Genomic DNA, 23,853 nt, shown 5'->3' on the forward strand with positions numbered 1-23,853 from the left:
AGCACGTAGCCTTCCGTTGGCATTAAGGCCAGCAGTTGAACAAGAAATTGGCAAGCTGGCAGAAATGGGTGTATGGACACCAGTTACCAACAGTGAGTACGCCACTCCCATTGTTCCTGTTGTAAAAAAAAGACGGATCAGTACGCCTGTGTGGCGACTACAAAGTCACGTTGAATCCATAACTGAGTGCGGAAAACTACCCGTTACCAAAGGTAGACGAAATGCTCAGTGCCCTGGCTGGAGGAAAACTGTTTTCTAAGATTGACTTAAGCCGAGCATGCCTACAGGTACTGATGAGCGCAGCGTCCAGGAAGTATTTAACCGTGGATACGCACAAAGGACTGTTTGAAGTCAATCGCCTGCCGTTCGGAGTTGCTTCGGCCCCGGCGTTATTTCAACGCATCATGGACACCGTGTTGAAAGGCTTAGATGGAGTGGTTTGCTACCTAGATGATATTCTGGTGACCGGACGGACAGAAGCCGAACACATGGAGAATTTAGAAAGCGTGTTGAAATGTTTGAGCTCAAGAGGAGTGCGGGTCAAGAAAGAGAAGTGCGAATTTTTGAAGTCAGAACTGCAGTTCCTAGGACATGTAATCGGGATGAATGGCATTTACACGGCACCAGAGAAGGTGCAAGCGATTCTTGAAGCGCCAGCTCCCAGTGACAGGAAGCAACTTTGCTCATTTTTGGGCATGGTCACCTACTATGCCAAGTTCCTGTCTAAGCTGTCTTCGATTGCGTACCCATTAAATCGACTTCTCAGCGAGAAAGTAAAGTGGACGTGGTCATCAGAATCTCAACGCGCATTCGAGGCCCTCAAGAAGGCTATGGCATCTGCGCCGGTGCTTCAGCAATACGATCCTAGTTTGCCGCTTCAAGTGTCTGCTGACGCCTCACCGTACGGCGTTGGAGCAGTATTAGCGCACGTGGATAGTGATGGGATTGCGAAGCCAATAGCGTATGCTTCAAGAACTCTGACAGAAAGCGAGAAGAACTATAGCCAAATTGAGCGCGAAGCGTTGGCTTTAGTCTTTGCAGTGAAGCGTTTTCACTGCTACATTTACGGGAGAAGCTTTTGTCTGGTCACGGACCATAAACCACTAGTGACGATCTTTGGCCCAAAGACAGGGATTCCGCCCATTGCAGCGGCGCGTCTACAGAGGTGGGCAATAACGTTACCTGCATACACTTACACGCTCAGCTACCGAGCAGGAGAGCAGAACTACGAAGCAGACTGTCTGTCCCGCCTTCCAGTGAAGAATGATGGAAGCAAGGTGACGGATGTTGTGAGCGAATTTTATTCCATTCGCTTGGATACTTTTCCCGTACAGAGCTCAGATATAGCTCGAGAGACAGCTCGTGACGACGTATTAGCGCGGGTTACACACTACGTCCTGAAAGGTTGGCCACGCAAGGCTACTGATGATGACCTCAAACCATACTACGTGAGGAAGCTGGAGGTGACATACTTCAGGGGTTGTCTTATGTGGGGGATACGAGTAGTGGTTCCTCACAAACTGAAGAAAGAAGTACTCCAGGAAGTACACGAAGGGCATCCTGGCGTCGTTCGAATGAAAGAGACAGCACGAAGTTATGTATGGTGGCCATCGGTAGACTGCGATATCGAAGACTTGGTATCTTCTTGTGAAGACTGCCAACAACAACGGAGCGTCAGCACCGTCGCGCCACTGCACCCCTGGGCTTGGCCGACGAAGCCGTGGCAACGCATCCACCTAGATTTTCTGGGGCCATTTTAACGAACTAACTACCTGGTTGCGGTAGATGCCCATTCGAAGTGGCCCGAAGTGTTCGAGATGAAGTCCACAACTTCAGAGGCGACAATACGAAACGTGCGTGAACTGTTCGCAAGATTCGGGATGCCAGAAACGATAGTCACGGATAATGGCCCCCAGTTTTGCTCCCGAGAGTTTGAGGCATTCCTCAAAATGAATGGGGTGAAGCACGTCAGGTGTGCTCCTTATCATCCGTCGAGCAACGGTTTGGCGGAGAGGTTTGTGCGCACTGTAAAGGAAGCATTGCGCAAAGGCATGCATCGACCAGCCGACATTCGACTGGCTAGTTTCCTACTAAGCTACAGGAACACAGCACACGCCACGACGCAGCAGTCACCTGCGCAGCTTTTGTTGAACAGAAATCTTCGAACGCGGCTAGATTGCCTCAAACCGTCAACTGAAGACGTCGTCCGACGAAAGCAATTCACGCAAATGCTGGGAAGACGTTCACAGGAACGTTTCTTTGCAACTGGAGAGCATGTGTGTGTAAGGAATTTCCGGAATGGACCACGTTGGTTACCAGCAACTGTGCTGGAGAAGACAGGACCTGTTACATACCGCGTACACATCAGTACAGATAGGGGACCGTTCGTCTGGAAGAGACACCAGGATCACCTGCGACGCAGAACTTTGACGGTCAGCGGGGGTGTGTCAGTGTCATCAGTCCCGGAGCTTTTGACATCGGAGAATGACGCACAGGAATGTACTTCGTCCCATCAGCCACTGGTCAGCACATCACCTGCCAGGGCAGCAGCGGCACTGACAGAGGAGCCTGTTGGGTCACCTTCAGTCATCAATGGGGCTCAGGTTCGAAGGTACCCTACACGTGTGCGACATCCACCAGAACGTTTCCAAAGTACATAGAAGTGTTGTGTGGTAAAAGGAAAAATAAAAAAAAAGAGAAGTGTGCTACCAGTGAAAGCTTTAGTGTTTTGGTGGTTTAGAAATAACTCATTTTTTGTGCATGTCATAACAATAATTAGACTGAAAGTGCGAGGTGCCCACTTATAGTATTTTCTCCTATTATGTACGGGTTGTACTTCGTTGTTAAGGGGAAGGAAATGTGGTGTTTGTTTTGTTGGCGCTTCGCCGAGCTGGTCAGTTGCGCGTGCATCGCGTGAACACTTCGTCATCTATCTTCGTTCTGGGCAGCAGCCCTGTTTTGCTGTAGCCGCATGTTTCGACTTGCGCAGAAATGAAGCTGCGTTAACCTTTTGGATATCGCTGGTGTGTCTGGAGTGAAGACGTCAAGATACTACACAATTGATCAAGCAGATTACTGCTTGATCAGCATAATGTGATAACGTATATTGTTTTACAAGCGATAGCATTTATGAGCGAACCTACTGCGTTTTTTGCAGAGTTCGAGGTAACTCGTTACAAGTAACTCGTTACTGTAACTAAGTTCCTTTTTTTGGTAACTTGTAACTTAACTCGGTACTTTTGCGCCGTGGTAACTTTCAGAGGAACTCGTTCCTTTTTCAGGTAACTTTGCCGAGGTAAGTTAAGTTAAGTTCCAAGTTACTTTTAACTCGCTTTTCACTCACGTCCACACATTTTCAGCTTTCTCTCCGGTTCCTTCATGACATTTTTTGCCATAAAACGCGATATTCAGTCAATGACTGTATTTTATTCAGGAAGTAAGAACCGCTGCCATTGAAATGAAGCTGAACCATTGTGCGCCCACAGGGAGTAAGATGCAAAGTGTTCAAATAGACCTCTACCAGAGAAACGTCATCATAACGTTGGTAGACACACTGAAACCGCAACAAAGCGGAAGGTTAGGGCTTGGTTCCAGGAACGGGCACTTGTTCGCTGCCCCCTATTGAAAGAAAAGTAGGACCGAAGGTTGCGTCCCTTTCAGAGGCCATCGTAATCCCCTCAAGACAGTGGCTTTCGGGTGCGACCTTGTTCACCTCTAGCTCCTTGTTCACCTCTTGTTCAACTCTACCAAATTTGTAGCGCTGTCGAACGCTATGACGTCATTTGTTTACAAACAGGGAGAGGTCTATTGTTGGATATAAACGAAGACGATCTAAGCGTGTTGCATTCCTCCGCAGGGAACTCAAGGTCTAACTCATCTGCTCACACGCGCTGCACCTGCGTAATGCTATTTTGTGTCCGAAGTAACTTGGAAGTAACTCGTTCTTTTTTTTAAGTAACTCGGTAACTACGAGTTACATTTCAGGCTGAAGAACTTCGTTATTAACTTAGTTACATTTTTCACAGGGTAACTTAACTTATAACGAGTTCTTTTTGACGGGTAACTTCTCAATCTATGGTTTTTTGAGGCAGGGTATGCCCTGCACTCATTGGGTAGTGCTGGAGACCACGTCTGTGGTGATAACGCCGAAATCTTCCCAGGCAATCAAAAAAACATGGCCACGAAACGTGAAAAAAAACTCCCTCCTTTGACTGCCTAAATCATGATACCCTTATGCATAAGTGATATTATCATGGTTTAGAGGGATCTTGTCTCTTCCTACCTTGCTGATAGAAGACAAAATGTTTCATTAAGGACAGCTAAATCAACAATGCATGATATTAAAACGGGAGGGCCTCAAACAATCATGTTCGATTCTTTCCGTTTTTTTTTATTTTGTATGTCAACGACATAGTCTCCATAGACAAAGAAGCCCAGGCCGCCCTTGGTGGCTCAGTCGGTAGCGTGTCCGCCTGCTGGTTCCAAGATCGCGCGTTCGAATCCGGCCGAGGACCACGGCAACGTGGTGGAAGGGTACAAGTTACTTTGACACGCCGTCTTTTCCGAGGGACGTCAAATGTGGTGTGCCGTGTGTCGAGATTTCGGCGCACGCCAAAGAACACTCAGGTGGGCAAAATTAATCCACGGACCCGACCCGTCGCTCATGTTGGCAGTTGTCTCGCGAAGTAAAGACTCCAATTATTATTAAAGAAGCCCAGTTTATTACGTATGGTAACGACATAACAGTACCAATAATCGGATGCGATAAACCTGACCTACTCGATAAAGGAAACACGTGTGTTCATAAAGCAAGATACAGGGTGTTTGTAAACTTTTATAAAAAAACGGACTTTATAAAAAATCGGGGCGATGGAAAAATACAGGGTAAACGGCACTTGTGTGGCAACTGAATTTGCCATCTCGCCAAAATATTTTCATTTGATTTTAATTAAAACAAATTCAATTTCTTTAATTGAACTCCAAAATTTCCAAAGTCAACCTCACGTTTTTTTTACAGAATTAGAGAGCCCGTAGCGAACTTAGTCAGGTCCCCCAAGAAATCCGCTCGATATTGCAAATGGAACTGCCCAAAAAAAGTCCCGAAATTGAGGCTTCAAAGTTTCGGGTATTCAACGGCGCACCAAATCAGACGCAAAGATTCGTGGAGAGGAGGACATGCTCCTGCCCCCATGAAAGATAGAACAGTTTATCGCCGGACCGGCGTGCAACACAAGAAGCGCAGATAACAAGTCGGGTGACATTCCACCATACGTTGATAAGCGGCAAACAAAAATGATTCCGCCTGTTTTTTCCCACCCTGTTTTTTTTTTACCTTCTATCTTTCATGGAGACAGGAGCATGTCCTCCTCTCCACGAATCTTTGCGTCTGATTTGGTGCGCCGTTGAATACCCGAAACTTTGAAGCCTCAGTTTCGGGACTTTTTTTGGGCAGTTCCATTTGCAACATCGAGCGGATTTCTTGGTGGATCTGACTAAGTTCGCTACGGGCTCTCTAATTCTGTAAAAAAAAAAAAAACGTTAGGTTGACTTGGGAAATTTTGGAGTTCAATTAAAGAAATTCAATTTATTTTAATTAAAATTAAATGAAAATATTTGTGCAAGATGGCAAATTTCGTTGCCAAACAAATGCCGTTTACGCCGTATTTTTCCATCGCCCCGTTTTTTTATAAAGTCCGAAGGACACGTTTTTTTAAATACCCTGTATAACATATAAAATATATAAAATAGAAAATACAAAATGATTTGGTCTGAAGAAAATTTCTTGCGACTTAGAGCGCCAGGATGTAAGGCTGTGTTTTCTGGCCGAAACACGAGCCAATGTCAATAACTCATTTGTTGTACCTGGAACGTTCATTGGTTAAATGCGTTAATAGCGTAAAATCACTCAGTGTTATCTTTTCCCATGGCATGTCTTGGAATGATCAATATGGGTATCTCATAACAAAATTGCCTAAACTTCCTGGCGTTCTGTGGAAGTGTACGCACCTATTTCCCGGAGCAGTCAAACTAATGTACAATTATCTCTTCTTTTTGCAACTTTGTTATGGTGTTTTAATCTGGCGTACGACATCTAGAACTAATATTCCAACAATTATAATGATACAGAAACGAGTCCTGCGTACTATTGCAGGGCTCAATTAAATTTGACAGATCATGGGGAACCTTTTTTATTAAGCATGATTGTCTACGAATTAGTGACATCTATAAGTACCGCTTGTTATAGGTTCCTCTAAAATTGTTCAAGGCAGGTAGTCCTTTCATAAATGTATCGTTCTTACAACAAATAGGTCGCACATACCCGCTCAGGGGTCCATCTCATTGGTTACTGTTGAAACTTTTATAGACGACGACAGTCTGCCCCCAGAGCGTGGCTCGTGCCACATGTACTTAATCATTCCTTGTATCACCAGCGCACCAGTAAACATCTTCACCCCGTCTTTCTGTCCTGTCTACTACATGGTGCCGTGACCAGGATCGCTTGACAGAACGTGAGGACGACAGAGGGATGCGGCCGACACACCTGACCACAGCCATGGAACGACAACATCTGAACGCAAAAAGGAACTTGCTACGTGCACAGGTGAGAGCCATCATGAACGCAATGGAACGACAAATGGCGTCACATCGACAGCAACCGACTACAGGATCGAGACTACAAGAGGACGTGGAACGGCCACTGAACCTCAACGATGCCCTGAGGAATACGGACAACGAAATCGAAGCTCACTACGATGAGGAAGAATTCGAAGACGAATATCTAACGCAACTGAATTACCAGGGCGACATCGCATTTGCAATTTCCAGGGCGAAGGCTTGCCTAACCGCAAGACGATGTCTATCATCAGCGCGATAAAGGCCAGGCATGCAGCGTCACAAGCAGGTTCCCAGAAAGACTGCACATCGCAACGGGTATATGCCAAGCCTCCAATCGATAATCAGGGCCAAAACAGGCCTGACAACAAGAGCCGGACTGTTGAGGATACTCTCGGTGGGATCGGTAAAGAGGGAGATACGGAGGAAGTGCTGTGCAAGGCTGTGACGGCAGAATCGCTTGTTGTAGAAGTGAGTCTGAGCGTACAAAACTACTCATCAGAACACGCAATGATCTCCACCTCCTCAAAGACCGCAAGCGAAACGACATGCTCATTGGCTGATGAATGCCAAATGATCGAGGGACGGACAGTCATCCACCAAAACGCTTTGCTCCTCCCCAAAATAGCGATTGAAAGGTGTCATGGAGAGCCGAGCCGCCAGCATGACATACCACACAACCCAAACGTTCCGATGAATAACCAATCGCAGTTTCAACCGGAGCTTTCCGACCCTTCAATCGACAGCGGCAAACTTACTCCTCAGCAAAGACCGCAGTGCAACACTGCAACGGGAGCTACACCGCCTGGATGCAGCGCAGTTGTTACGCCACGTCTAAACAAGCAAGGACGAATCACTGCGGACTTCTCAACGGTACTTGTGCCACTACCGCTGACCCGACCATCTGCCTGTGCCAACTAGACTTCTCAGCTGATGACAACACAGCGCGCCGTGGACACGCTGAAATCCGCACACGAGCTCCGAAGCATCGAGGCTGCCACAGGAGTGGTCAACTGCCCTCCAAAGAGGATGAGACGCAAAGTGTGGCAGTAGCGCCCTTGCGGCACACCCAGAAGTTGAGGAACCGCGACATCAATGGTTTGCAGCGCTCGACTGCATGGATGAGGAGACCGACCTGCGTTCCGTAGTCGGACCCTGGAAACTACGCGCAAACCCACTTTGTCTACGTACCACCCGTCAGCCACGTACCAACATCCACCTCCACGTCGTCGGGGGGCAGGATGTTGAAACTTTTATAGACGACGACAGTCTGCCCCCAGAGCGTGCCTCGTGCCACATGCACTTAATCATTCCTTGTATCACCTGCGCAGTAAACATCTTCACCCTTGTCTTCACCCTTGTCTTCACCCTTGTCTTCACATTTTCTTGTGTATGAGTGAGCAAAAATGTAAGAGTGAAAGGAGGATGAGTGAGAGAGAGTGGCTGGTTTGTCGTCCCTTTAGATGACGCACCCCGAAAGTCGCTGGAGAGGCGTGTTAGCTTAGCTCAATTGGTAGAGCCCTGGACCGGTAATCCAGAAGATGTGGGTTCGATCCCTACAGCTGGCTAACCTTTTCAGTGACTTTCATCTTTCATCGTTGATATCTTAGGCAATTTGAGGCTTTGTTTGTATCTGTCCCTTCTATGTTGTTCCAGCCTCAGAACATCAGTTTATCTCATCTTCACCCCGTCTTTCTGTCCTGTATTCTACAGTTACTGCGCTATGTCGAACAGATTAAAGGTCAGCTCCTGAGGAAACCCTTTGTCACAGATTAGAACAAAAACTAGCAGGCACAAAGGCCTACTGAATGTACTTCCAAAATAGTTTGGCCGAATACCCTGTATTTGCAGCGAAATCTGTTTTTTGGTTTACCGTCCGATCATCCCCTTGAACAGCTGACGTCACGCTCAGCTTTCGCTTTGGGTGTTCTTGGCTTGTTTATTGGCTCGCTGTTTCGCAATCGCCAGCAATCGTCACTCGTGAGGCTGACAGCGAAATCGAGAGTCGCCTGTACGTACGGGCACCATTCTCTGCGTCTTGATTTGATCACCTTTTTTGCTCTCCGGCTGGTCAGTACACACAACTTCGTCTAAGCTGTCACTGTGTGAGAGATACAGCGTGAGTGAATTGTGAGAATGCCGTGCTTCTCGCCTTACGAACAGGTACGCTAATAACAAAGATGTTTCGTACCAAGTTCCCAGTTGATTTTGTGCGTGATTGGATGGTACGAAACCAATCGCTGAGTGCACTAAACTTATCATGGCAACTGTCGTGTGTGCTCGAAGCATTTTGCATAAGAATGCTACGAGGCCGTTCACATGACGGCCGAGTTGGACTCGAAAAGTCGTTGAAAAGGGATGCGACACCTGCCTCGTCCGGCGACAACAAAGAGGATAGCACCAAAGGATCGAAGTTGCAGGTAAGTGTCTGCACGAACTTGGACTATGCCTTGCACACAGCGTGAACATGTGAACGACAAATATGTGGCTGCGAAGCCCTATAGTCCGCGGTTGTACGTAAAACTACGCAGTTTCTCAGAGAAGCTGGTTGCGAAATTACATGAGTTTGGATTACTCTGAGCTTGGGCACAGGGAAGACAAAACGGTCACAGCAGCTGAAATCAGCAACAGCCTAGGAGTTCCTGTTTTGAGACACTCTCTGTCATTGATTTCCTCAGAATTGATTTCCTCAGATTTCCTCGGCACCCCCCCCCCCCCACGGGTGAATACCCGTGGGGGGGGGGGGGGGTGCCGAGTTATGGTTGGTGACGGTTCCACTTATGGAATTTTTCTTAGACACGGAAAGGATCGTGGCACAATGATGACATCTCTGCACAGCTTTCCCGTTGTATTTGTACATGTTATTACGTTAGAGCACAGTACATTAGAATACAGATTCACTATGAACGGCATCTCAACATTAAGATGCATAATCACACGACCAACAAAGAAAAAAAACACTACCACATTGTCTCACGAAGCTCTATGAATAGCTAGCAACCAACGTGTGAAACCTTAGAGGAAAAAAAAACAACAGAATACCTCGCTTAATTGAGTTGGGCGCAAATGGTTCTTGATCATTCGCATTGAGTATGCGTGCCAGCACGCATTTTTGCTCGTATATGCGCGCAATCTATGCATTGAGCAGTCACTTTCAAATGATTTTTGACAAATGCATGGTACAATTATCTGCATCACTGTGGTCCTCAGTCCAAGTTTGAGTGTACAGGGTGTAATTCGCTGCCAATATTAGCCTTAACATCTATAATTATAATTTCTGCTTCTCCTTACTCATGCCCCTGGAAAACGGTACATACAGCAGCGCTCGTGAAGCAACATCTGGTGCTACAATAATGGTACCACAGTATTGTAAATACGCACATGGATAAGTAATGATAATGGAAACCTGGTTCTGGTAAAATGGCTCACGATAATATGGCATATCATGCATATTTGGATCATAACGTTGCCTCACATATTCATGAGCATCAAGGTCTCCATGCAGGATGTGCACATCAAGACATTGGGAAGCAGCTTTGACCCCATGAAGGTGATTTACAGTATTTCAAGCTAGCAGCGATCACTAAATTCCTCACTTACAGGAACTGGAACATGCGAAGTGTTGTAGGGGATAGTGGATGTACCTCCTCTCCTGAAAGCCGTCGCGCCGTTGTGTGCAGTAAAAGTTGCCTCGCCTCAGTGCTGTTTCTGGGTAATGTATCTAAGATATCACAGCACCACTTCCACCTTATTTGTGTGCCACATATTGTATTTATATTATACATGTACCACTCTACCGCATACACACAGGAGGAGTGTGTGTGAGAAAATTACTGAAACATAAAATTGCATTGATTCTTTACTGCGCAAGCCGGTTCTGTCTGTTTTAGGAATTCTCATAATGCTAATTTTCATGTCAGGGTATGTCCAGGAGCTTACTGGCGCTCTGCTTGATCACTGTGGACGGTGGCTGTTCATGAGCCCCCAAACAGAAGCAAGAGACTACAGAAGCTCACTGCAAGAGTTACAGTGAATCAGTCACTACAACATTGACAACTCTGCAAGGCATTAAATGCAAGTGGACAACAGAAGGGCTTCAAGGAACGTGTACAAGCAGTCTTATGCCTAGGATTTTTAATTGTTGGCATATAATTCGCCATTAATCGGTGGCTTCTGTAGAAGCGTAGGGGATGGGGAAACAAACACAATATTTCCGTGCACACAGTAAATGGTACTCCTTAGCCATTTTTACTACATGAAGTGTCAGGGAAAACTAAAGGGGTTGGTAAAGGGGTTGGCGAAATAAGGTGGGAATATATCCCTGATAATGACACTTGCACGGTGTCCTTGTACTGTGCAGTGTTTTTCTATGCATTTTTTCCTTTTTTTTTCATTTTGTGCTAATCTTGAGCTCTCATAAGCCACGTATGCCCTCATGCCAATATATTGCTTGTTCTTGTACCTGGTGCTTGCTCTCTGGACAGTGTAAACTTTTGGCAAATACGTTCATCGCGAATATCCACTATAGTAGCGTAGTATTCACGCCTAATACTTACGTACGTACCTAAAGTGTGTATACGATAACATATGGAGTTGCCAAACAAACACGTTCACCCGATTATAATGCCAAGAAGTGTGATTACTGTTCCAGTAGCGTCGAACGCCTGCATTCGAGAGAAAGGTAGGCGCAAGTGCATGCAAGCAGCAAGTGATGCAGCAGGAGTGAGCCGTAACGACAAGATAGTGAAGTCTTCAATTAAGCAATGAATTGACTTACGTTATCAAAGATACCTACAATGCGAATAAAAATATATTTCGTATGTAGGCATAGCAGAGTTCGGTTGACGATACGTGACGTTCATTGTGTTCTTCACCAGTTTGCCCCTGGCCGGAACGCGACAGCATAATTGCACGAATCTAACCGCACAAGTGGTATCAATAGCGTGTTTTGGCATTAGGCAGATCATACCACAAATAAAAAACGATGCAATCAAGAAGCCTACGTCGATGGAGCAGACGCTCCCTGTCACCATCGCCTGTTTACATTCCCGTGTGCTCCGTAGAGAGGGAGGGATTTCTTGAAAAACACTGACATCACTTACGTCAGCGGTATAGATCGCGTGAAGAGCTGCCGTCATAAAAATGTCGGCCCCATGTCTGTTTTGAAATGGTTAAATTACGATTATTTAAAATATGGGGCTGTTTTGAGGAAATGAAGGGTGGTTTCAAACACAGTTCGATATGGGTTTCCAGAACATCGTTACAGTTTCAAGAAGTCAAGGTATCCTCGGATCTGACCTTCAATGCTTTCAGTTAAATAAATATAAATTACAAAAGTCATTCAACGGTTCGACGTCAAGTAACATTTACATTTAGAGTTTGAACATCGGGAGCTTCAGGAAACTATTCCTGACCTGCCAGTCTGTGTCCTGACCTGAGTATCAGTTGTCTGGCCTGAGTATGAGCCCTTGCAGCGACCCAACGATGGCCCCTTCGAGGTCCTGGAGCGCAATGCAGCGTCCTTCAGGGTCAAGCTCCGGAAGAGGAGCGCATCGACATCGGTTGGTTGAAGCCTGTGTAGAAAAGACAACTTCAATTAGAGAACGAGCAGTTTGCCGGTGTGCCCGATGTGTGTGATTACCTGATGTGGCCGGGACGAGCCCAGAAGAGACTAGTCCCGAATCAGTCGGCCGTCGTACAGGATTAAAATCGAAAACACGCGTGCAGGCGGCAGGAACACCTGGCAGATGATCCGGGACAGTTCACCGTGGTCTCCAATTTCTTATTCTCCCCTGGGCGAAAGTGGAGAAGCTGAGATATTTGAGGACGCAGGTTTTAGTTCCAGTTAAAGCTTGTGGAGATACTCAACGTGGAGCGGTATTGCTGATCCGTCGGCAACTGCCATCTTGCACACTCGGATGTACGTCGCGTCCTGTCTGCACGTCGGCGATCCCCGAGCGAGAAGCGGAACTGGATGGCGGTAGCAGGATCACGTCACCCACAGCAAGAATGTTTGTGCAGGATTCGTTGTCCCTATAGCTCCCTACGTCGTCATGCTGGCTTTCTGCTCGTCTGCGATTTCGCTTAAAGTACACGCCAGAGTACCTTCTTGTTGGTCTACGTTTTACTTGCTGGTCTTTGACGTCATGGCCTTCGTATTCATACGCCCTGCGAAGGTCATTTTGAAGAGGGTTCCGTGGTATACCTCTAATGCCACAGCAGATCCTTTGGTTAAAACAAGTCAGTATGGGGCCTGAAGGCTGTGGTAGGAGACGCCTGATGTCGGGAAGGTCTTTCTTCTCCTGTAGTGGTGGCCCTCTGCGGGACATCGAGCGATGTGGTCTGGGGAACCAGCGTCAATTAAAACGATTCTGGGCTGCATCATACAGATCTCCTGGAACGGATTCGTTATCAGGCAGGGTCACGTTGGCCGCCTCGCAGACTTTATCTCCAAGAACGACGTCAAGTTTGACCACCTCACTATCGCTTAAGCTGCGAATTACTCTTTGTGGCTTATTGTGACTGGTGGCCCAGCGATGAACGAAGACATCCTCGTGGGTGTCGTTCCGGTTGATGAATCCATAGCCGTTCCTCAAGTCGAACCATTTGACAGTTCTGTGCATGGGCTCGGCGAGCAGAGGCTTCTTGATCGAATCACCCATTCAATGTTTTTTTCGGTGTCTTAGTCTCGGCCCTTTGCTGTATCTGTGCCGAGGAGCCAACAGGTACTGGGAGGATGGTTAAACTACCATGAACAGTAGAGACGTGGACTGCAGTGAAATGACTTTTTGGTACAGTGTCGGTGAATGGCATGGGGCAGGCACCTTCACGTTGAGTGTCTGAGATTGCGGGCATCTTCATGAATGAGAGGTACTTTTCCTGACGGTTCTTGCAACCCAGCGATGTTAAGTGCTCCCGGTGCAGTGAGCAAAGGAGAGTCGCCTGGCGGTGCGACAGTCTTTAGTCAGATGTCGTGGTTTTCCACACTTGAAACAATAGCCCCTTTGCGGTAATTTTCCAAGCTTTTGTTCCGGGGTCAAGGTGGTGACGCAGTTTGCAACGGAATGGTCCTTTGATCCACAAAGGAGACACAGAAAGGATTTTCGCTCTCGAATTGTTGAGTCCGCGATGGTGTTGAGAGCTGCGGCAGAAGCGTTCTTAGGGGTATGGCCAGAGGAAACCCAATCTGCCTGATGGGATGGAACTTTCCTTTTCCGTGGCACCCTTCGTTTTCTGTGCTCTATATCCTTCTGAAGGAAGGAAATTAGGGAGTCAAGAGTACCGGTGTCTGCTGTCGGAGAAACCTCTCGTGAGTCAGTCGCTACGTCTCTCGCGTCGGTTCCAGACAGTTGTTGCGTGTGATGCCGATAATACTCTAGATCTGCAAGTCTGGAGGTAGTCTTCGAGCAGTGCTGTCATAAGTACTATGCTATAAGCGCTCTCGGGAGCTTGTAAGCTCTTCAAATTTCGCATCCGTACTCTTACAGTGTCATGAAGAACACGAACATTCGTCACGTCGTCAGAGTATCCTACATGAGGTAATTCTAAAAGCTGCCTTATATGTGCTGCGATGAGTCGATCTGGATTTCCGAACTGTTGTTTTAAGATGCTGATGGCTGCCGGATGCCACTTTGCAGGATGCCGCGTCCCTGATGGTCTTCGAAGATGACGTCGTCTATCTCTTGAATCTTTCCGTATTTGATAAGGCCCGACTCAGGCAGAACCCTCCTCCTTCATGTATTTTTTTTTATTGGGTGTTAGCGCCGCGAAGCAACCGTGGCTATGAGGGACGTACAGATGTGGACAGACGGAGAGAGGATAGCAGGAAGGAGTGGGGCACAGTGGGGTTAGTATGCGTCCTGGGCCGACTGGGGGCGTCTGGAAAGTCTTCGGAAAACCCAGGGAAAACCTCAGACAGCACAGCCGGCGGTAGGATTCGAACCCACCACCTCCCAGTCTTCAGCACGACCTTGGTTACCACCAACGAGCGGACGCCTTAGCCCACTCGGCCATGCTGCTGGTCCTCCCTCATGTATGGTAGAACCATTTTGCAAGTGACAGTGTCAGCCCGAGGAACAAAGAGTGCAACGGTGCATATCTCATCGGCGACCCTGAGGACGTACTCTAAGAATATCGGAAATAAAAGGCAAGATGCGAAAATCGAGGTTTCTCTCGAGGACACGGTCGAAGCCGGGAGAACTCTTCGTGTGACCTCGGATCTCGAGAGGGATTTGGGAAAAGCCCTTTCGGAATTTAATGTTTCTTTCGCGTACAATAAATCACGATACGACTTCGTCTTACCCGTGGACGTGAAGGCCGTGGAATCTGACCTTCGGCTCGCACAGGCGCTCGATTCCTCGTTAGCATCGCGCGAAGCAGGTCGTGCGGTGAAACCTCCCAAATTTTGCGAAAGCGAAGCCACCTCTATCTTATTGGAGCACGCCACACCCGTCGCTTTCGGCGACGTCACTTTGAATTCGGTAACCATGTCCCTACGTAACACACTCAACAAGTATTCCCAGACGCACAAGCTGGACGCCTCGTTAGAATTCGCGGATAACGTCTACTCTCTGAAAACGCCGAAAGGGTTGCACGTACCGGAACCCTTTCTAAACCTGCTACAGCTCATACCCGTCGAGGGTCACGGAGAAACGCTACGCGTCTCTCTTCCCGTAGCGCGTCAATTTTCTTTCACGATAAAGACGAAAATCCCTCGATCTTTGCAAGTACATCTGCCTCCTGGATACGATTAACCAGCGCGTAGGCGAACGCGCGCGGTTCAGCTTCGACGGAAGCTAACAGAAATGTAAAATTCGGCTTTCCGAGGGCACCACCACCTTAAGACTTTCCGAGTACCTGGCCGTGCTTTTGGGGTTCGAATCGCGCACCCTGTTCACGGGGGAGGATGCCACGAGCTCCGTCGAGGTACTCCTGGAACCCCCGTTTCACAACATTATCGTATACACGGATATCGTGGAACCCACGTACGTGGGGAGCGAGAAAAAACCGATATTTAAAATACTACCCTTTTATTACGAGAAAGACAAGCACGTCGTCACCTACACGTTAGATAACATCTAATATTTTAACCTGTCTCAATTCGAAATTCCCTCAGTGACGACCTTTCTCGCGGACGAAACTGGAAGACGTTTACCGTTGCGGTCCAAAGGTAGAACCAATTTAACGTTGCATTTCAAATATCTCCCGTAATTTCCCCAAAATAATTCCTGTGTACACGGGACCCCTTTTCCAACGAGGGGGCGGTGTGTTGAGTAACATATATTGAATAACATAAGTTTACTGTTCCCATCTGGCAACAAATAAAACCGATCGCCAAGAGAACGTTGAAGCCCTTGGCGCGGAATTTGGCCGACGGCGAAGGAATATCGTTAGCAGTAAAAAAGACGGCCATAGCAACGGGGAGAGACGTCCTGGATTTCAAGGAGGGCTGTGGTTGCAACAATGGAAAGAAACGCCGAATAAGACAACAAAAGTTGCCGACACACGACGCACCTGCAGATATCTTTGGTTCGCCATGAGGGTCACACATCGCTGTGCTCTCCGACCATCATGACGTCAACGAAAGACAAAAAAAAAAAAAACAGTCGCAACGGTCGCCGCTCTGTCTGACGAGTGACGTGATGATATTCCAACCCTATTCCATTCAATACGGCGCGGAAGATACTTCGTACCAACTCTTTTATCCGGTCAACGGGGTAAATAATACAGCGATCGAATTTTCTATTCAAAATTTACAAAGGGCACACTCGAATATCTACGGCAGTTTCGTGTCCTTGACCACGCGCATTGTTCGCGACGACGGGGAAGAAATGGACAAGAAAGGTGTCGTTTTCCCAATAAACCACCTGTTGAGTGGCATGCTTAAAGGTCAGCTATGCCGATATCCCAAATAGTCGAAACGGTTGTGATATTCTGAAAGCCCACATCCAGCTCTCCCCAAAATGCACCTTCATTCTCTCGGTTCGGTACAGTACCATGTCAAAAAAATAGATAATTCTTTCCGAAACACACAAGCGCGCAGCCCTTTTTTGTGACGTAATGAACCCGAACGGGCATTGTGACGTGTACGCGCCTTCGTACTTGTCAGTGGATTTCAGCTACGGCTTCTCGCGGCTTCACGTATCTGTGCTTGAAGATGGCGGACAGCCGGGTTCCACCGTTCCGCGTTAAGGAAACAGTGCAGCAGCTGCGAACTCATTCGCGAACCAACCTCTGTGCAATGTTGTGACTGGAATTCGTCGTTTGTGCGTCTGCGTTAGCCCCTTTACAGCACTTGCCCATTGTAGAGACTGACGTTTCGACAGCAGTGTTAGCAAGAAAATGCCGACAGCGCTTTATTCCTGCAGGAAAAAATTGTGTTATGTATTTGAGAAACCGCACACTGCTATGGGACATGTTTTACGTAAGATTTATCAATGTGCAACAGCGTCTACGATGGTATGTAACGACGAAAGACGTAAAACGAAATACAAATCACATTTTAAACTTTTTGTGGGATTCTGTGCATTTTCCAGAAGCTTTCTTTGAATCACACCCCCACGCTGCGTTGTGTGGCAGGCTACAAACTACTGCATTTTATGTCTAACATCTGGATATTGTGTGTAATGAGCACCGTCGCGCAAAAACATGCACATGAAAGCCCCAGTAGCCATGTGGTTGCACACTATGCAGACGCAAAAGAAGTACCAGAGCACATATTGCCACTTAGATATTGTGTTTTTAGAAATGTGGTGTCTGTAGAGTTAGGGCATAGCATAGATCCTAGAAATCAGGTGCACCTTATCCTTCTGTAGACTGCTCTTTCAATTCACAACTCAGCCCATGGGGTGTAAAAGTGTTAGAGGCAATTATGTGACTTGTCGTCCTGGGTGACATCACTGGCCAGCCTCGGAATTAATTCCGTGCTCAGGAATTATTGTACAAATCACTTTGTATGTAGGACATGATATTCAATATGTAAGTTGCAACCTTGTCTGCAGCATTCTCGATGGCCTCTTACCTTTACGGTTAGAGACACGTTACCAAACCATTTAAAAAGGGCACTTTTACAGGGGCCGTGAAACTTGAGTTTTTAATTTATAAAAATATAAGTATACAATATGTAATATGAAATTTATATAAAATAAAAAATAACATTTATAAAATTAATTTATAAAAAATAAATAACAAGGCTTCATGGAAGCAATCCGTTAGCATACCCATTGCACATGAAGCACAATTATATATGCTTGGACATCATCTAATTAATCTTCTGAACCATATGTGTGGCTGCATACGAATTTTTTTATGCGCATGCTCTACTTTCCTATTGCTACATGTGCACACAAATAACAGTTAATATATGTGAAGTGGCAAAAAGCAACGCTAGACTCCACCACATTTATTTCTGGTGAAAAGGGAATATCTCACTAAAAGAAGACATTTGTGAATTGTTTGGCAAGCAAATAAATATATTTATTTACATTTTCCATCAATCAACAATGTTGTGACCTGGTGCAAATATTAATGTCAACAAGGAAAGTACTTACAAATTATTCCTATGTGCTCAAACGCAGATATGACAATTCTGTTTTTGTACCTCAGCACAGTACAGTTTCAAAGTTAACAAACTGCACAGCATCAGCAATCTTAAAGTATCTCAAGAGGGGAATCACATAAAGCTCCAATAATAGACTGTGCAAACAAAGCTAAAAAAACACAGTACTTCAAGAAAAATCTGCATAATCGGTTGCTGTTGTGATATGTACTAGTATGCACAGTTCATGAATGGAACATGTTACCTCATTGCATTACCTCCATGTGAGCACTAGAACAGGCAGCTTTTTAGGTCGCTCTTTTCGTGTTTTTCTATTGTCTTTGTTTGTTTTCTGTTTTTGCAATAGCAAGCATGGCCATAGTGAAACACAAGCAGCCAAGGACAGGATGAGACATCTGCAATGCGACTGCTAGCTCTAAACTGATATATTTATTAGCAGACTATGAAATATACACATATATGCTGCTAAGCAAATGACAATTTAACCAATAGAATAACAGACAAGAAAAAAGGGTTATATATCTTCCCCTGTCCTCATTCTATTTCACAGGCAGCCCCCCAGCAAACCACCGACGTCCTAAGGACATCCTCGCATGATCCTGTGGTCCTGGTCCCTCGTGGATGTCCTAAAAATGTCTTTAAGATATCTTTAAAAATGTCCTAATTTTATCCAGTGGGATGTCCGAGCAGTATGTCACTGGGACTTCCTGACAACGTCCTACCTGGATGTCAAACTTAAATTGAAATGCATGCATATTTTTGTGCTGAAACTATTGCAGCTTCATAGTACATAACACGGTTTTGAACAGTATGTTGGAAAGGCAGGTCCATGGTGATTTTGAGCATCGAACAAAAAAGTATGAAATCATTATTGAAGCGCACATGGCAGGTAACACATCAAACAACCAATATTTCACGAAATCTGTTCCTGACATCATTGTTCATATCACCTGTTCACGAAAGCAACATTGCAATGCATGGCCCAAGCTTACCTGAATTGAATGAGAGGGAGTTACTTTTGGAATGTATAAACACACATATTTCATGCTTCACTACACAAAAGTCTCGTACTCTGATAAAGTGCGCCTATATAGGTCAAGTGACCAGATGTCCCTATTTACGTGGTAACATCACCGGCTTTTTGTCCATTGTTTCTGTGTCCGAAGTTTGCAATGATCTGCTTGTTGATCTAACAAAAATACAGGGCCTTCATTTTTATCCTTTACAGCATTTTCTGAAAGGCTATGAGAGCAGCACAGATGCCGTTTTTGCAATTGAGTTATACGGCCATGCGGACATAATCTGGAAGAGTGTATGTCAGTCCAAGATGAGTAAATACATAAAATTCATTAATTAACTCTTTAATTAGGGAATGACAAAAGCGAGATAGCAGAATAGGAGTCAATCCTCGTTCAAAGCCATTCTATCTTTTAAAACTCCATAAAAGAGCGCGTGCCGTGAAATATTCATCGCTGGATTTTGGTATGCAAATGAGTAAAAACGAAGAACCGCGCCTCAGAGCGCATCATCTACGCCGACGAAGGCTTCTCAGGACCGGAAAGCGGTTTATCTAGCCAGCATATCGGCCAACTCCAATCATCTCCGTTGCTCCAAATCACGTGGCCCCTGACATGAAATGAGCGCTGTGCTCCCTGCGTTCCCAGTCACTGCGGTTTCGTGTCAAACTTCAGGGATGGATATTATAACGCACGTGCGTGTTTCAGGAATTGCTAGACGCGGAATGGCTTTTAACAAGCATAGTCTCTCATTCTGCTATCGCGCTTTTGCACAGAATCCCCTAATTAAAGAGTTAATTAATGAATTTTTTGTAATTAGTCAACTTGTAGTTTTATACATTCTTCGAGAGGATGTCCGCGAGGTCCTATAATTTGACTGCAAAAATGACATCTGTGCTGTCCTCATAGCTTTTTTTTATAAAAATTCTGCAAAGCATCAAAATAAGCACCCTGGCCGGTTTCACGTCAGTTCAGGCAGGGAGGTCCCATCGACCTCTTGGATTTTCATTATTTTCTTATATTTAGAAGCTCATCGTACATGATGACCAACAGCGGTAAAATGAAGAATTTCTACGGAATAGTTTTCGCGCAAAAAACTCCAGAAAATCCGGCCCTGAATTCGAGTGTTTCAGTTTTGCCCTGTTTGCACGCGTATATCTCCCGAGTCTTAAAAGATGCTGCAGTGAAATGTTTTAATACTTTAGTAGGCCTACAGGCCGGCAGTCCAAGCGCAAATTTTGGCGCGCAGAAGCAAAGCTCCATGATATAAAAAATGGCGAACATGCTCTCTCGTGCGGTTTTGTTGCAATTTCGACGCGTGATTTCTCTGACTGTAGATATTCTTCACTACCCTATTTAGTATCACTTCACTAAGCTTTTAATGCTCTTTCATCTGGTATATATATTGTGCGTGTACCCCCTACAGGTATCTGCTGAGACAGGCAAATGTCAAGGTATATTTCGAAAAAACAAGGATTTTGAGCGTCCGTTTCTCGAAAAGGCCCCTTTTTATTTCATTTATATTTTGCCAGGACACGGCCCGATCTTAGACCTTTCATCTTACGTAAAAACATCCTGCTTCAAAAGACATACACTGGCGATTTGCCCGTTAAAACGCGGCCCTAGTCTGCGTGCGTACTTGTCGGAGCTCGGCTGCCGGTACCGTGGGATGGCGGGCCTCCTGTCGATGTCGTGCAAGAAAGGGACAACTTTGTGTAATCAAAAGTGGTAGTTTATGTCGATATAATTACAAGACTGCGAAAAGGCAGTATTTTGCAATGACAGTGACAAATGATTTCACTAATTTTCTATGGAAAACGTCAGTCTTCTGCACTCACTGTCCACAGTACTAGCTATAAATGTTTCTCGGCCTAGACTTTCCGGTGTCTTGCTTTGCCACGCATGCGAACCCTGTATGCCACTTTGATGAGGTATAGGTTTACCCATTGTTTTTTTCTTTTGCATTGTAAAAGAAGCCACGTCCTCAGCCCGTACATGGAGTAAATGGACGCGCGTTAGGTGTTTTGGCAAGCACGTTATCACATCTTGTGACACTAAGATGACGTCTCGCTCGATTGAACGCAAGTTAGGTGTCATGGCATGGTGCTTGATTCCTGTCACACCGATCCTGTGCACCGATCCTGTCACACGCACTTTTGTCGTGGCCTGTTCCTGAACAGCCATGTCGCGCTCGCAAAAGTAGATTTGGAGAGCTGATAGAGCCTATGCCGATTTTGAAAATGGCTCGCCGCTCCATCTGACACGTAAATCATTAGTTGCAAGAGGAACATTCTCGTCAAGGCATTCTTCAATAGCTATGGAAGCTAACAGTGACTGTGCTGAATCGTAACAGAAGTCTTCGCTCACCACACCAAAACTGTGCGTTTCCGTGCCAGCTGTTACCACACATGTAAATATGGAAATCTGTTTTCCACAGTGGCACGCTTGTAGTTCGCTAGGCATGGCTACTGTCCAGTTTTGAGCGAAATCGAAGTGCATTACGTGCGTCTCCCGTATGGCTCTGCTCTGAACGTATCTAATGTAACTATGACAAATGCCAGAACCCGCCCACTTCCCTAGCCCTGAGAAGAAATGTACTGCTGCAAGTTCAGCACAGCACACGCATTTCGTGCTAAAAGCCCTCTGCATAACTTTAAAATATCGTAAAATGAAGTAAAGCAAGCTTCGCAGGAACTTGCGGGAACCCTGGAAAAAAGCAATTCCTAACTCGATATTTATTTGTGAAGTATTGGTATCACCGTGTACGGAGCTTGCAAGAGTGAGGTTTTACCTTCGCTGACCATTAAGTTTGACGTAGCCTTTGAAATACGGCTTTACGGCAACGTAGGATTCCATTATGATGCTTTGTTGGAAATCACTAACTCCCAGAAGTGAATTATTTCTTCAGCAGGACGTCAAAAGTTTGCCTACGAATAGCTCAGGTAAGGCTAAGGCCAGACAACCTTGCTCAAACAAAGGGAGCATCGACACGAGGCCCGCCATCCCGCGGTACAGGCAGCCGGGCTCCGACACGTACGCACGCAGACTAGGGCCGCGTTTTAACGCGCCAATTGCCAGTGTACGCCTTTTGAAGCAGAATTTTTTAACGTAAGATGGAAGGTCTAACATCGGGCCATGTCCTGGCAAAATGTAAAGGTTATTTCATTTATATTTTGCCAGGACATGGCCCGATGTTAGGCCTTCCATCTTACGTTAAAAAATTCTGAAAAGGGGCCTTTTCGAGAAACGGACGCTGAAAATCCTTGTTTTTTCGAAATATACCTTGACATTTGCCTGTCTCAGCATATACCTGTAGGGGGTACACGCACGATATATATACCAGATGAAAGAGCATTAAAATCTGAGTGAAGTGATACTAAATAGGGTAGTGAAGAATATCTACAGTCAGAGAAATCACGCGTCGAAATTGGACCAAAACCGAGACCGAGAGAGCATGTTCGCCATTTTTTATATCACAGAGCGTTGCTTCTGCGCGCCAAAATTTGCGCTCGGACTGCTGGCTTGTAGGCATACTACAGCATAAAAAAGATTGACTGCAGTATATTTTAAGACTCGGGAGATATACGCGTGCAAACACGGCAAAACTGAAACACTCGAATTCAGGGCCGGATTTTCTGGATTTTTTTGCGTGAAAAATATTTTGTGTAAATTATTCATTTTACCACTGTTGGTCATCACGTACGATGAGCTTCTAAATATAAAAAAATAAAAATCCAAGAGGTCGATGGGACCTCCCTGCCTGAATTGACGTGAAACCGGCCCCCTGTACAGTACTTGGGCTTGTTGAAAATGGAATCACGCTAAAACTTTGGTAATCAATCTCACGAAGCTTGTCTTCCTACAGCTCGGGCGTGATTACTTAGTATACGGGCTGTAGTTCCACAATCCGTGAAATCAATTAATAATTGGAGGATAGAGAGGTAGCAAGCGAGCTGGTAGTATAGATCCATAACTTAAAAACCCGAGACTAGGGGACAAAATTGAGACCTTGTCTGTGTTTGTCGTTTTTTTGTCCCTTAGTCTCGGGTTTTTAAGTTATGGATCAATTAATAATGTTGAAATGCCTTGCGCTGAGTTGAGGGAAGTATTTTGACTGTGAAACTACCCGCCTGCCAACAGCTGCGAAGATAGTGCAAGCATGAAACGGTGAGCCAGCACAAACCCCGCTTACTAAAATCAGTGCTTACTACTACTGCTTTGAATTCAGAGAGTTCTGGTGACGCCACATATATGTGTTCGATGTTGTACATGGCGCTACAGCCCTGTCAGGTCGCACAAAGACGGTGAAAACGTATTGAAAGACGCGCAGTAAAATTATAAGAAGCAACCTTAAAGATCACAATTGTGGTTACGGTGGGTGATCTCCCCCAGGTGAAAATCTGAACTGGATTCCGAAGGGGTTCCATTTGTATGCCAAAGTGGTTTGAAGTGGAGTAAACCGTCTCTGGATCAGAGTAAAGTGCTTCCACTTGATTGCCAAGTGGTTTCCAACTGTTTGTTGGGTCCATATACCAGAAACATTCGCGCAGAGTACCGCAATCGAACTTTGCACAATTTTCACTTGAGTTTGAAACCGAAACTTTAATGGCCTCGTCGTCGACACGAGGAGCAAGACCGAGCGCTATCTGCATCAGTACGTGTTTTGAA

At 45.8% G+C, this 23,853-nt stretch overlaps 3 protein-coding genes across 3 annotated transcripts; 2 read left to right on the plus strand and 1 right to left on the minus strand.

Moving 5' to 3' along the window:
* Window positions 1–221: 221 nt before the first annotated feature.
* Window positions 222–1,760, plus strand: LOC135390391 (uncharacterized protein K02A2.6-like). The gene has a single exon (XM_064620174.1). It carries the CDS (start codon window positions 222–224, stop codon window positions 1,758–1,760), a length of 1,539 nt encoding a protein of 512 aa, XP_064476244.1.
* A 120-nt stretch (window positions 1,761–1,880) lies between these two features.
* Window positions 1,881–2,660, plus strand: LOC135390407 (uncharacterized protein K02A2.6-like). The gene has a single exon (XM_064620175.1). The coding sequence runs from the start codon at window positions 1,881–1,883 to the stop codon at window positions 2,658–2,660; it is 780 nt and encodes a 259-aa protein (XP_064476245.1).
* A 9,393-nt stretch (window positions 2,661–12,053) lies between these two features.
* On the minus strand, window positions 12,054–13,274 carry LOC135390423 (Y-box-binding protein 2-like). Its single transcript, XM_064620176.1, has 3 exons — window positions 13,000–13,274; window positions 12,741–12,930; window positions 12,054–12,185 (listed from the first exon to the last, which is right to left on the minus strand). The coding sequence occupies exons 1-3, from the start codon at window positions 13,272–13,274 to the stop codon at window positions 12,054–12,056; spliced, it is 597 nt and encodes a 198-aa protein (XP_064476246.1).
* Window positions 13,275–23,853: the final 10,579 nt, after the last annotated feature.

Source organism: Ornithodoros turicata, chromosome 1 (genome assembly GCF_037126465.1).
Source record: "Ornithodoros turicata isolate Travis chromosome 1, ASM3712646v1, whole genome shotgun sequence".
Taxonomy (NCBI): Eukaryota; Metazoa; Arthropoda; class Arachnida; order Ixodida; family Argasidae; genus Ornithodoros; species Ornithodoros turicata.

What these genes read in the sequence shown, in the direction of transcription:
- LOC135390391 (XM_064620174.1), top strand. Translation starts at nt 222, where the DNA reads ATGCTCAGTGCCCTGGCTGGAGGAAAACTGTTTTCTAAGATTGACTTA.
- LOC135390407 (XM_064620175.1), top strand. Translation starts at nt 1,881, where the DNA reads ATGCCAGAAACGATAGTCACGGATAATGGCCCCCAGTTTTGCTCCCGA.
- LOC135390423 (XM_064620176.1), bottom strand. Translation starts at nt 13,274, where the DNA reads ATGGGTGATTCGATCAAGAAGCCTCTGCTCGCCGAGCCCATGCACAGA. An exon ending in GAATCCGTTCCAGGAGATCT is followed by an intron (nt 12,931 to 12,999) that starts GTATGATGCAGC and finishes GATGTCCCGCAG; the next exon opens with AGGGCCACCACTACAGGAGA. An exon ending in ATGACGTCAAAGACCAGCAA is followed by an intron (nt 12,186 to 12,740) that starts GTAAAACGTAGA and finishes TTTTCTACACAG; the next exon opens with GCTTCAACCAACCGATGTCG.